We start from the raw sequence: 13419 nt of genomic DNA on the forward strand, positions 1-13419 counted from the left end.
ACTGAGGTGTGCGGGCACTGAGGTGTGAGGGCACAGGGGTGTGAGGTGTGAGGGCACGGGGGTGTGAGGTGTGAGGGCACAGGGGCGCTGAGGTGTGAGAGGTGCGGGCACAGGGGTGTGAGGGCACAGGGGAGGAGGCAGAGCCCGGCCGGGGCCGTGCCCAGCGGGTGCCGCCGCTGCGGGCACCGGGTGTGTCCGCATCCACACTGCCGGTGCCCAGAGGCTGGCCGGGCTGCTCTTCACGGTGCCAGCCACGGCAACACGAGGCAGCGGCAGAAACAGCTGCACAGCGAGTTTCACATGAACGTGAGGAAGAACTTATTTATAGCGAAATGACCAGTCCTGGGACAGAGGGGATGTGGAGTGTCTCTCCCTGCGGGTATCCCAGAGCCGTGCGGACGCGATCCTGCCCGTGTGAGGATCCTGAGGGGAGGCCCCGAGCCGCTCGCGGGCTCCGCCATCGGGGGCGCGCGCGGGGGGCGCCCAACGGTCCCCGCCGTTCAAACGCTCCCGCGCGCCCCGCCCGCTGCCCCGCCCCCCGGGGGGCGGGCTCGACGGGGAGGGAGCGCGCGCCGGGCCGGAGGCGGCGTCCCATTGGCTACCGGCCGCGGGCCAGGCGCATTGACGCAGCATGCTCCGCCCCTCCGCCCGGCGCGCGCGGAACGCGTCCCGCGTCTCTATTGGCTGCCCGCCGCGTCCGTCGCCGGCAAACCCCGGGACTTTTGCGGAGGTCGCGCCCTTTCATTGGTTGCTGCACACGTCCGTCGCTGCTTAAGCCACGCCTCTTAAAGGTGATTGGCGGACGGCGGCGGCGCATGGCTCTCATTGGCTGCGACGGTGGGGAAGGAAGGCCCGGGGGGCGGGGCTCCCGGCGGCCCCTTTGTGTGGGCACCAGTCGCCGGCCGCGCTCCCGAGAAGCTGCTGCCGCCATTTTGTGCGCGCCTGTGTTCGCGCCCACCCCCGCCCGCCTTTCCGGGGGAGCGGCGGCACCGGGGACGCCCCGACTGTGCTGCCGGTCAGGTGAGGCGGAGCGGAGGCGCCGGGCCGCGCCGAGGGAGCCACCGCCGGCGGCCGCCGCAGCCGTGAGGTCGCGTTGCTCGCGGGGAGAAGAAGCGGCAAGACGGAGCAGGAGGGGAAAAAACCTCCGGAGCTGCCCCCGAACAGGAGGAGGAGTCTCGGCGCCAGGCCCAGGCGCGGCACCGGAGGCAGCATGGAGAACTCGCAGCTGTGCAAGCTGTTCATCGGCGGGCTGAACGTGCAGACCACGGAGGCCGGGCTGCGGGAGCACTTCGCGGCCTACGGCACCCTCACCGACTGCGTGGTCGTGCTGAACCCGCAGACCAAGCGCTCCCGGTGCTTCGGCTTCGTCACCTACTCGGCGGTGGAGGAGGCGGACGCCGCCATGGCCGCGTCCCCCCACGCGGTGGACGGGAACGCGGTGGAGCTGAAGCGGGCCGTGTCCCGGGAGGACTCGGCCAAGCCCGGCGCTCACGCCAAGGTGAAGAAGCTCTTCGTGGGCGGCCTCAAAGGGGACGTGGGCGAAGGGGACCTGGTGCAGCACTTCAGCCAGTTCGGCCCCGTGGAGAAGGCCGAGATCATCGCCGACAAACAGAGCGGGAAAAAGCGCGGCTTCGGTTTCGTCTACTTCCAGAACCACGACGCCGCCGATAAGGCGGCCGTGGTCAAGTTCCACCCGATCCAGGGCCACCGGGTGGAGGTCAAGAAGGCCGTGCCCAAGGAGGACATCCAGGCGGGCGGGGGAGGCGGCGGCTCCTCCAGGCCCTCGCGGGGAGGCAGAGGAGGAAGGGGTCGGGGCGGCGGCGGCTCCGGCAACCGGGATCACAACGGGCTGTCCAAAGGAGGCGGCGGCTACAACAGCTACGGCGGCTACGGCGGGGGAGGAGGCGGCGGGTACGGCTCCTATGGCAGCGGCTCCTACGGAGGCGGCGGCGGAGGGGGAGGCGGAGACTACGGCAACGGGTACGGCGGGTTCGGCAGCTACAGCCAGCACCAGTCCTCCTACGGCCCCATGAAGAGCGGCGGAGGAGGTGGAGGAGGGGGCGGCAACTGGGGGGGCCGCAGTAACAGTGGACCGTACAGAGGAGGCTATGGTGGGGGAGGCTACGGGGGCGGCTCTTTCTGAGCTGCAGCGCCCATACCCATTGTTGGGGGGGCGTGGAGAGCCCTCCCTTCGATACGGGGCAGCTTCCAAATGGTTTCTCCCCTCACTCGCCGAAGGGCAGCTCCTTTTAAATGCCTCCCTGCTGTGGGAGCGGCTCCTAAATGCCCCCTGAGGGTCGCCTCTGCTGCCTGTGCCACTTCTTTCTCTCTGAAGATGGACTGGGCCCCACATACACATATTTTGTGTTACAGTCATTGATGGACTCTATTTTTTTATTATTACTTGGACCTTGGTCGTTTTTATACTAGCAACGAAAAATGTCTTGTTTTAATTTGTTTTTTGGGGGGTGCGGGGTGGGAAGTGTCTTGCTGATCTGGAGTAAAAACTGGGGAGGGTTGGGGGGAAGTTCCTTTGTTGTAAGGACTCGATGCCTGGATACTACGTTTTTTTCTACAAAAGCTACTCGGATCCCATGACTGACTTTTAACATTTCTGTAAAGGAAGAAAAATGGTTTTTACGTTTTTTATTTTTTAAATAAATCATTGTGTTCATTGACCTTTACACGTCTAATTTTTTTTCCTAGGATGAATTCCGTACGGTTTTAAGGCTTTTCTAGGTTTGAAGCAAGTGTTCCTCTGCTTTAAAATCTCTGTGTACTTAGAGTAGTAAATATTTTGTTGCCAGTAAAGGTCCTAACTGACTTTTTTGCTAGTGGCTTTCAAGCACTCGACAGAGAAATTTTTGAAGTACTAATCCGTGGATGTGGTCTGTTTTTTAAATACTCGTTCTCACTTTGGCAGTTTGTGTGCATCCACCATCTTGTACTAGGCAGTTTGACGTGCTGACATGGTTGGTCAATTTTTTCTATAGGACTTTTCCATCAACGTATGTACTGTGTAGTTTTGAAGAAATAGTTTGTGTTAAGCATGTGCTTCATTCATATAAAATGTTCAGAATTTCTTATTGCTTAGTTTTCAAGTCCTTGGTTTGTCTGTGTGTGATTCCTTCCAGGAAAGGGTCGACATCTATCCCTTCTATTAAAGGCATACTTGTTTTCCTAGCCCCGGGTTAACAGATTTCCCTCGGAACTATTGTCCTTCCTGAAAGTTCCCTGAGAGCCCTCGCAGCTCCATCTGCTGTCAGGACGGCAGCCCCGTGCTGTGGGCTTCCTTAAAGCAGGAGTAAAACCGCCTTGCTGACGATTGTACCAGACTTTGGAAAGTTGTTTTGTGCCACTAGATGACTGGTGTAGAATGCAGTGACATCTGCATGTGAATAAAGATGGGGTCCCCGGCTGCTGCTTGGGTGGAGGGGGAAAGGAATGGATTTGCAATACCTGCCTCAGCACGTAATTGAACAAATAATAATTGCAGTTGCCCATGTTGCAGAAGGTGCTGATCTAAACTGGGCAAAGAGCTCTGAGAAGTGAGCCAGCAAGTGTACCAGTAACAGAGGTGCCAGTTGTAAAGCAAAGATATCTGTGTAGTCTGCTTGGTTAAAAAAATGTATATTTGTAGCCCTTTCACGCAATAGAATTAAAGTTTGTTGTTTATTAAAAAGCATAATGTTTTAGGGGAAAACTGCCTTCCTGCATAGAAATATAGAATAGCAACGTTTATGGGTTTATGGATATCAAATAAAAGATTTGAATTCCTTATATGTTTGAGTGAGAGTATATATGATGTGGGGCATGCATATAAAAAGTACAAAGTTATTTTGACTTCAGGTTTCTAAGCTCTTGGAATGCTGATGTTTCATGGGACTGCATCGTAAATGTTGCTTTTTGCTCTCCTCCAGATATGCAAGATATTGGGCATATAAATCCCACTGATTCCAGTGAAAAGTTAAATGTGTAGGGCTTGGTGCTTCTGGGCTGAAGAATTTGAATGAAATTTCAAGGTATTGTTACTATTTGTTATCAGTCTAACTTGATGATGGTTTAAACTGAAATGAGCGTTGTTGTTATTACAAGTGAAACTGCATCACCTTAATTGCCTTTGTGAGCTTAAACAGGACATCCTCTTGGTATCATCAGGATTTAAACTGGGAGCTGAGTTTCCTGCTGATTGTGGAGACTGGCTCTCTTTGGCTTAGCTGAGCTTTTATGAATAGGTTCCAAATAACTTGCTGTTTGCAATTATATTGTCATTTTTCTATCTCAAAAACCTGTTAGTCACTGTTGTGCACCAGCATCTCTTATACATTTTTGTAAGTCAAGTTTCAGAGTTTGAGTTTGTAAAACACTGCAAGTGCCAGCTCTTGCCCGTGCACAGCTTCAGGTGGTTTTATTTCAGCTCACTGGACTTGAAGGCTTTTTCTGTACCTTTGCACTTTACAACCATGTTGGACAGTCATCCTTGAACTTCATTTGAAGCACAGTTTTCCTGTTCTTGGCTGAAATGAGCAGCAGAGTCCTGGGTTGTGTGTTAGTTTAGGGGTATGATTTAGTCCTTTGCAATGTTGTTGCCTTAACCTTATGAAGGAACAGCCTGGCTTGCAGAGAAATGGTTAAATTCACTTTTGTGATGTGTCTTGTCATTTGATTTAGGAAGCCGAAGGTTTGTGCACCAGCTACAGCTTTATGATATTTTCATGTTATGTGCTGTGACAGAATATGTTGATCCTAGAAGCAAGTAGGTTTTTTAAAAAGTGACTTTGTGAAATCTGGCAATTTGGGAAGTGCTGAAATGTTACCTGTGTGCAATAGTCCTTGTAGGACTAATGTCTGCTAGGACAAAGAGCTGATCCCAAAAACCACAGTGGGTTAGGGAGTGGGCTGCCTAGTGTCACCCTCGGAAGATTGTCACCTCTTTAACCATGTTCTCTGGTGGCCTGAGTAGGTGGCACCTGCTCTGTGGCCCCTTGCCTCTTGGGAAGGAGGGCTTGTGACCCTGCCGGTGACACTGGAGAGGATCCTGTGAGCACAGGTCGGGGAAGGGGCAGCAATGCCAGGCAATACAGAAAAACGCAGATTTGCATTAAGTGGCATTAAAGATGCAGTGACTTCAGGACTCCTTGAATATAAACTAGTTCCTAAAACAGTTCCTGGTTATAAGAGGTTTGTTGATAAAGCTTTGCTCCTGTGTTTAAAGGTATTTAATGGATTTTCTGAGGCCTGGTGCATTTGTCTGCATAGAGGTGCATAGGAAGAACTGAGCTGAAATAAGGTGTGTGGCTGGCATGTAAATAAGTTTGTGACTTCACAGTTGCTTTAGGAAGGTCACAAAGATAGAAATAAAATAACTTTGCTGTTCCTTAGTTTGTAGTTGAGTTCTGAAGTTCCTATGTCTGAAATTATCTCAGTAAGTTAATGGCCTTCTGTTCAGGACCAAATGCTCCATTGTGTTGATGTCACCTGTGATAAATAGAAAATAAGAGTATTAGTTTGCTTTCAGCATTTAATAAAGTAAAAATGTGGTAGTTTTCTTAAAACACAGATGTTCTTTTATTTTTGTAATCTGCATGACCAAAATGGAATTCCCAAAACCAAACTTTTCAGACTGCAGTGTCACTGAACTCAGTGTGTTGTGATGTACATACAGTTTTCTAATAGTTATGGGTGTTCATGTCTGCTCTAAAGTACAATTTGTTCTTGACTTGTAAATTTTATTTGGCTATTAAAACTAGCCTAATTTAAACTTTCTTAATACTGACTAGTACTGCATTAAAAAGAAACGTGCTAAGCACCTGTAAATGTAGTGCAGTGACATGTGGAAGCACCTCCCACGTGTTTGTTTTAACATCAGGAGCTGGAAAGGTGCTTTAGAGCAGTGCTGACAGCTCACACAGCTTCCGTGGCAGTAAATCTCTGGGTCACTGATGGTGTGACACACTTGCAAAGTAAAAGCTGTGTCTTGTCCTGCAGGCTTCTGCAGTGTAACAATCCTTCTCCTCCAGGGCTGGGCAAGCTTTTGTGTTGAATGTTAGAAGAGCTGCAGTGCAGGCTCCCACTGGCTCTGGCAGTCCCACGCTGTCCCAGGAGCTCAGCCCGGTGGGGAGGTGAGGGTGTGCCGGGCTGGGCACTGACAGGAGGTGTGCCTGAACTCTACCAGATTCTTTGCACGTGTGGACTTAACGACCTGTGAAGCAGAAATACGTAAAATGGCTAAAAATGTAAAGTTCTCAAATGCTTTATGGTGTTCTCCCCCCCACACCCTCAGCTGAGATCCCTGTAAAGCAAATTTTGCTTTTATTTAGCATTGGAAGGTCTAATTGGATGGTGTAGGTCAGAAAAGGGGTTTATTACCCTGCTCTGCCATCCCAACATGGCATTGCCACTGCTGCCAAAAAGGGTCTGAGTGCTGCTGAGGACCACAACCTCCCATTCAAGTGTGAAAAGAGAGCAGCTTCCTTTCTCTACATACCCCAGAATGTTTATTTTGAAATGAAAAACTTGGCTTAAATCATTATATTGTTCATTAATCCCTAAAAAATAGCCTGAAGGACACACCTCTGATGTGCACACAGTGAACAAAACACGGTGTGTTTTCTGAGAATGGGGTTTTGCTCCTACAGTCTGGGAGAGCGTTGGGTTTCTGATAGAAAGCAGCTTATCCAAACCTTTAGATCAGGATTGTTTGACTTCTTGTAGCTACTATGGATTAGTATTTATTGTAATCAACAGTTTGTACCACATTTATGTGGTTTACATTGTTACAGACCTTTTACTTTCTGAGCTATTCAGAAGGCATTTTCAGTGGTTTTTCAAACTCTATATGGGTAATACCTGGGATTAATATTAGGTGATTAAAAGTGTAACACCCAATTTTCAGTCTTTCACACTAGCCAGAGGCATACTTTACAAAACAATGGGTTATTTAACGTGTTTTGCATAACTGATTCTGTTATCTGGTGTATGTGTCCCTTAAAGATGAGTTTTCTGCTTGTTAGTTTTGTATTTCTTAATGAATAAAACAGTTGTATCCCTGCTTCACTTGAAAATGTATTTCACAATGCAAGCACACCACAAGGGTTCTGAGCTAGCCTGAGCAAGCACTGTTTGCTTTTGTTGATGGGCATTTTTTAGGTCTCCTGTTGGAGCATTACTGCTCTGTTATTTCTGGAATGTGCATTTATACACACACACAGATGTTACTTCTACTTCCACTTACCTTTAATGAGTATTTATTTGTGCTGTAATGTAAGCATTACTACTGATGAGTGTCAGATGTGCATTTCTCATTACAAGATGAAAGTCTTCCTGCTATATAAGTTTTCCTGGGAATTTTGTATTATTTACCTGTATATGAGGACTTGTAAGGGGCTGATGGAGTTGGGTGCTTTTCTCATTGCTGTTCTCTTTGACAAATCCTAGTCTGTTTACCTTCTCTGCTCCCAGAACTCTCGCCAATTTCTGTTATACATAAATGGGTGGAAATTGTTACTTTTGAACTGATGCCTCTTGTTCATATGGCTCTCAGAGTGTTTGAATCCTATAAACTCTATATTCCCCTTAAAAACATCTCTCTGGGAAAATGGGTAGTGGGAACCCTGAAAGAACAACTGTAAAGCTGTAGTTCACTGCAGAAGAGACATTCTTCAGATTTTTCTGTTTCCTGTATTACCTGTTGAATAGACTGAACAGTTAGAGAGATGGTACAGTTCAGGTCTAGGCTGTAGCAAAAGGAAAAAACCAGCCAGTTTAAAAACCAAAATTCAAGTCCTGTTCTCTGTGGTTCAGCCTTTGCCAGTAGGAGTCCTAACCTAAAGCTGCAACAGCATTTTTAAAGTACATTCTGAGTATGGTTAATCTTGGTGTAACTTCTTTTTGCTAAAAGTCTTTGAGGCAAAGCTGCAATGTTGCCTGTTGTTGTTACAGTAAACGTCAGGCTTAGAGCAGCGCTATTCTCAGATTGTCAGCCATCCAAGGAACCAAAGCTCCTTAACTTGGAAAACTAGATGTCAGGCCCAGGCAGACTAATAATGCCATCTGTCTGAGGCATCTGGATATTAACCCTCTTAGCATGATGCTTAGGGTTTCATTCCCAAATGCTTTCGCAGATGGAAATACACAGATTTGAAAGAATAGCTCTTCTTTTTTTAAGAAAATTAAAATTGGGCTATGTTGAGCTGTGTACAATTTTGGTGCATATTATATTCATCAAACTACTATAAATACCTCTTTTCATGAGTAATGCAGTGAGGAATCTATGCCAATTTAGAAAGGAATTACATTTCTGGCTGGAAATATGTCAAGATGCACATTTGCTCACCACCATCAAAATACCAATCTCTGATTAACATTGCAGAAAAATTCCTTAGAAGCAAAATGAGCTGACGAATCTGAAAGTACATAATTTTTTCAAATGCTACTTTGTACCATGGAATTACCAACTGGTTTGTCTCACAGAAGCCCTCCTCTCCTGGGAATGCTCTTTGAATTTAAAGACATGCAAAGCCACGCATCCGAAAACACACTGTTAGTCTGTAAGCTAGTCAATATAAAAGATGAGCACCATGTCAATCTCTTCTGTTATTTCTATAATTTTTGTTGCTTTCTGTAGCTTTACAATGGACTTTCCCTCTTTTGTAAGGGAATTTCCTTTCCACAGAACCCTGGGGGGAAGGAAGCGTGAGTGTAGTCACTGCAGGCACTGCCTGGGAAGGAGAAAGTCCAGGAATACTGAACCTGTTTGCAGCAGGTGTGGATTAAAGCAGTGCTAGGTAAAATGCACAAGTGGTTTGGGACTGGAAGTCCATGTGCTTTTTACTTTTTCTCTGTGGATCAATAATCTTGTTTTCTGTACTGCACACTAGCCCAGCTCCAGTGGGAAGCCTCCCTCTCCCAGCCACACACCCTGATGAACAAATTGCAGCATGGGCAGGGCATGGCCCTGGGGGGAGGCTGTGCTTACCTTGTTGTTGTACACATGCACTATCAGCTGTGTTTTGAAATAGTTTCTCCAATTTCATCCTCCAGATCCCCTCCCTCCTCAGAAGGGCTGTCCTCTGTTTTCAGGCTCACTGGCTCTTCCTGGGCTGGGTCACAGCATTGTGAAAGATTCCTGATGCTAAATCCCCAATTCTCTCCTTGTGCTTATTTAGTACCTCTTCAGGTTTTAGTAATCTTTTAAATTTACTAGGTAACAAATTTGGCCAAAGTCCTTCATTGTGAGATTTCATTTGGACTTGTTTGTTTTCTTTGCACTGCTGCTGTAATAATGATGCTCTGTTGATTGGAAGGGGCTCCTTTGAGTCCTGATTGCAAGGTCAGGACTTCTCCCCCAAGATGCCAACTGGGCTGCAGGATGTTTGGAGTTGTCATTGCTCATGCCTCTTGCATAGGGTGGTTAGCAGCTGCATTCTGCAAGGGTAGTGCCAGCTTTCTACTGTTACTTTCAGGTGTGTCCTGAAAAAGAGAAATGCCCAGCAGCACAAGGAGCTCCAGCCCCTGCAGTCACTGTGCTGTTTCCCTAGGCCCATCCCTCCATTACTTTCAGCAGTCTTAAATGCAGGCAAATTATTTTTTCTCAAATTACATCACTTAGATGTTATGGGAATTTTCTTTTACTCACCCAGCACCAGTTAAAACCTCAACTTCCTCTGTGTGGTATCAATTTTACTTTTAAATCTTTGAGGTGTGAGCTTGGCGGTGAATCAGCACCAGAGTGTTTTGGAAATGCTACGATGGCTTTGGGTGTAGGTGGTGGCAACGGGGAGCTCTTGATTTTGATATATTGGGGTGTCAGATGAGAGGGAGTTGGGAAACATCACCTTCAGAAGGAAGAGCTGGGCTTGTTTTATTGCTGGAGCTGCTCTGTGCCAAAAGTGTTGCAAGGAGCCGATGGCTCACACTCTCTAATGCCTTTTTAAAGTGTGGCTTTTTCTTTCACAGGGTGCACCTCTGTGTGAATGAGAGGATGGGAAAGCTGAGCCCTGAAAAGCACACCACAAAAGTCGAGTAAGTGAACAGAAACCTGAGCTGAGCCCCTGACATACAGTTCCCACTCTGAATAAACTATGGAATATTGAACAGAAAAAGAGCTTTGACCAGAAAATACCAGGCAAGATAATCCTGTCTGTTACCTGTGAGGAAGTGATGCTGCCTGAGGCAGGTTTTTCTGTTCTGGTAAAATAATCTGCCTGCAGAAACAATCCTGTCCAAATTTTTGTCTATGGCATCTGTGAGTTTCACTCATTTGTGTTGATGCTGCGGCACATTATGTTACAATAGGAGGGTGGTGGGCTGTGTTTCTTGGCTTTTGCAAAGAGCAAGAAAGGAAATGTTTTTAAAAAATCCAAGAGGAGAGTAAGACAAATGAGTGTACAGGGAAAAACAGTAACAAGAGACTTGGGTTATGAGATTCTGAATGGGAATAGCTTTATTTATGCTGTTCTCTCTAAGTTATAGTATACAAATATTAATTAAGCCATACATCTTTATGAAGCATATGCATAATTTCCCCTTATTACAGAAGGTAATAAGGAAGAATTAAGTATTGTATTTAAAAATGAATAATCACATTAAAATGATATCTTATTAGAAAAATTTTGGTAAAAAAATCCCACTTTTTGATTCATAAAGTAAACTTTTTACAAGTTCAGTCTTTTTCTGAGCCTGTAGCAAGAACTGTACACTCAGTAGCTGCAGAGTCTAAGGAGGCAGAGAGACTTGGTAGCATTTAAGCAACTGAATACTGGCCTTTGCCTTTGTTCCAGTGCCCACAAGAGTTGTTTATACAGCTTTTTTCCTGATTTTCTTTTCATTTTGAGCTCTAAATTCTAAACAATAAAATCAATCTGAAAATCTTCCTGCAAATTTCTGATGAATATGTACTATGACTGCAGGGCAGGAAGTGTGTGCCTCTGACATAGGTGACTGCGGGTGACATCCGTGCCTGATGCTCCAGGAAAGGGTCAGGAGGGCAGCAGGAAGAGCATTTCCAGCTGGTGGGGAATGCTGTGTGGGTGAGCAGTGCAATGGCTCGTGGCCCAGGAATCACACATGGGGGTGAAGATGGGCAGGGGTCGTTGCCCTAAAGGTGGTAATGCTATTATTAAATTGTTGCAATAAACCCACTGTTTGTAGGAATTGTGATTTGTACAAAAGACTAAAGGAAAACAATGTTCTAAAGCCGGATTGAAGCAGGAGCCCGGGAGTGGGATGTGTGCCAGCAGAGGGCAACAGCCCGGAGCGCCGCTGGAGAGGCTGCTGCTCCTGCAGCATCCCGGGGGGAATGCACGTCCCGGGGGGATGCACGTCCCAGGGGGATGCACGTCCCGGGGGGGAATGCACGTCCCGGGGGCGAATGCACATCCCGGGGGGATGCACGTCCCGGGGGGATGCTCATCCCGGGGGGGAATGCACGTCCCGGGGGCGAATGCACATCCCGGGGGGATGCACGTCCCGGGGGGAATGATCATCCCGGGGGGATGCACGTCCCGGGGGGAATGCACATCCCGGGTGGGGGGAGGGAATACCCGGGGGATGCACATCCCGCGGGGATGCACGTCCCGGGGGGAATGCACGTCCCCGGCGGGGAATGAACATCCCGGGGGGAATGCATGTCCCGGGGGGAATGCACATCCCAGGGTGGGAGGGAATACACATCCCGGAGGATGCACGTCCCGGGGGAATGCTGGCCTGGCTGCTCCAGCCCCTGCTCTGCCAACCACAGCTTCAGAAAACAGCGCTCCCGTGGGATTCCCTCACTGCTTCAGCTGCCAGAGCATCCCTGGCTCCAGCCCTGGGAAGATCCTTACCTCAGAGTCTCCCAGAGCATCCTTTTGAGCCTTGGAAGAACTTGGATTCCTGAGCTGCTGCAGCAGGTAAATTGTAGTGCTGATTTGGTTTTGTTGCTGAGTTCTAGCAGCAGCAGGGCAGCAGATACCAGATACCCTCAGGACTCCTCTGCTGAGGCACCTCCATCTCCAGGTGCCTTGGGAGCCAGTACCTGAGTGCCACCTCCAAGTGACTGCAACTGGCCTGGAGCTACCAAGGCAGCTATTCCAGCAGATCCCCTATATATTGCTTTTCTTATATTCATATCCTTACAGAACCTTTTCCAATAAAACATATGGTCTAAATACAGATCTGTCTAAATTAGTGTCTACTTAATTAGGATGACAAAATAAGTTTATTTGGAAGAGACTCCTGGAGATGATCTGGTCCAAAGAACCCTCAAAGCAGGACAAGCTTTAGGGTGAGATCAGTTTGGTCACTCAAAGATAAATATATATATATAGTTAATATATGCATTAATAAACATAAATATATTTATATCTATCAACATATATTTTTATCTAAATATCTATATCTCAAAAAAAAACCAAAACAGAATGAAAAATAATTTAGGTTGTGAAGGTGCAGCTTTAGAAGCTTCTGTGAATGCAGTGTTTTATTTACACCTTTCCCAGCTCTTCCATATTGAAACCATAGATTTTTGAAGGAAGTTGATTAATAATTTCATGGAAGAGATTATGCAACTAAGCAGGAGAGCTGCCAAAGATAGGAAATTGCTTGATATGGGTCTCAGAAGCCTGAACATTGGTATATACCTGGAAACAGGTATGTACAGGGGACTGAAGTGTTCCTGAATTGTTGTTTGCACCGTATTCAGGCTGGATGATCCAGTGATTCACAACTCCTGCAGTCTGCCTTGCAGAACTAGGAAGGATTTTTCCCAATTTGATGCCATTTGCTTTCTGCTGGGTTTTTGGGAGGCGAAGTGACCTTTCAGGCTTCTGCAGAGGCTGTGGAGATTGACAAGGTGCTGTCTGATTGTGTTGGGGCTCTTCACAATTAAATTAAATTAAATTCTTGTAAGCACTTGGTGTCCTTTCCTTATAACCTCAGCATTAAACCAGCTGCTGGATTTTGGGCCAGGGGAGAGTTTTGGATCAGATTGGTAGGGACTGTTTTTATTCCCTCCCTTCATGCCAGTTTTATTGAAGAAATTCCTTGCTGCTGTGGAGACACTGGCAATGCTTTTCTCTCCTGTCTCCCTGTGGCTCCTTGAAATGGGGAGATTTGGTAGATCTGAAGATTGTCACAGGAATCTGCAAAGTTTTTGATGGGCTGAGGGATGATGGGACTGGCAGGAATTTGTGTTTTGGGGACCCTTCTACTCTGAGAATTGGTTATATGGTTGTCAATGTCTAAGGTAGGTAAGATTCCACCCATCAGGTGTCACTAATTCCTTTTAACTGAATGCTTTTTCAAGATACCAGTCTTTGCCCTTAAAAACAAACAAGAAGTTTTTTGCCTTGGGGTTGTTACCAAGTCACGATTATTTTGCAAGGCTGCTGTAAAGATAATCTTTGGTTGCTGGAATGTGCTTTTTTTACACTCCAGCAA

At 47.3% G+C, this 13419-nt stretch overlaps 1 protein-coding gene across 5 annotated transcripts; it reads left to right on the forward strand.

The window, feature by feature from the left end:
• The first annotated feature begins 864 nt into the window (after window positions 1-864).
• Window positions 865-11203, forward strand: HNRNPA0 (heterogeneous nuclear ribonucleoprotein A0). Of its 5 annotated transcripts, XR_010347100.1 has the most exons (4): window positions 865-2048; window positions 3921-4022; window positions 9958-10023; window positions 10911-11203. XR_010347100.1 is itself a non-coding variant. In XM_064387589.1 (3 exons), exons 1-3 carry the CDS (start codon window positions 1211-1213, stop codon window positions 10930-10932), a joined length of 858 nt encoding a protein of 285 aa, XP_064243659.1. In that variant the 5' UTR covers window positions 865-1210; the 3' UTR covers window positions 10933-11185. The 5 variants fall into 5 exon arrangements, 3 of the variants coding, with proteins under 3 accessions (XP_064243659.1, XP_064243658.1, XP_064243657.1); XM_064387589.1 differs by lacking the exon at window positions 3921-4022 and having other exon boundaries at window positions 865-1980; window positions 10911-11185; XM_064387588.1 differs by lacking the exon at window positions 10911-11203 and having other exon boundaries at window positions 9958-10881.
• Window positions 11204-13419: the final 2216 nt, after the last annotated feature.

Source organism: Passer domesticus, chromosome 13 (assembly GCF_036417665.1).
Source record: "Passer domesticus isolate bPasDom1 chromosome 13, bPasDom1.hap1, whole genome shotgun sequence".
NCBI classification, from domain to species: domain Eukaryota; kingdom Metazoa; phylum Chordata; class Aves; order Passeriformes; family Passeridae; genus Passer; species Passer domesticus.

Excerpts from the sequence above, each read along its gene's own strand:
- HNRNPA0 (XM_064387587.1), top strand. The coding sequence starts at position 1,211 with ATGGAGAACTCGCAGCTGTGCAAGCTGTTCATCGGCGGGCTGAACGTG.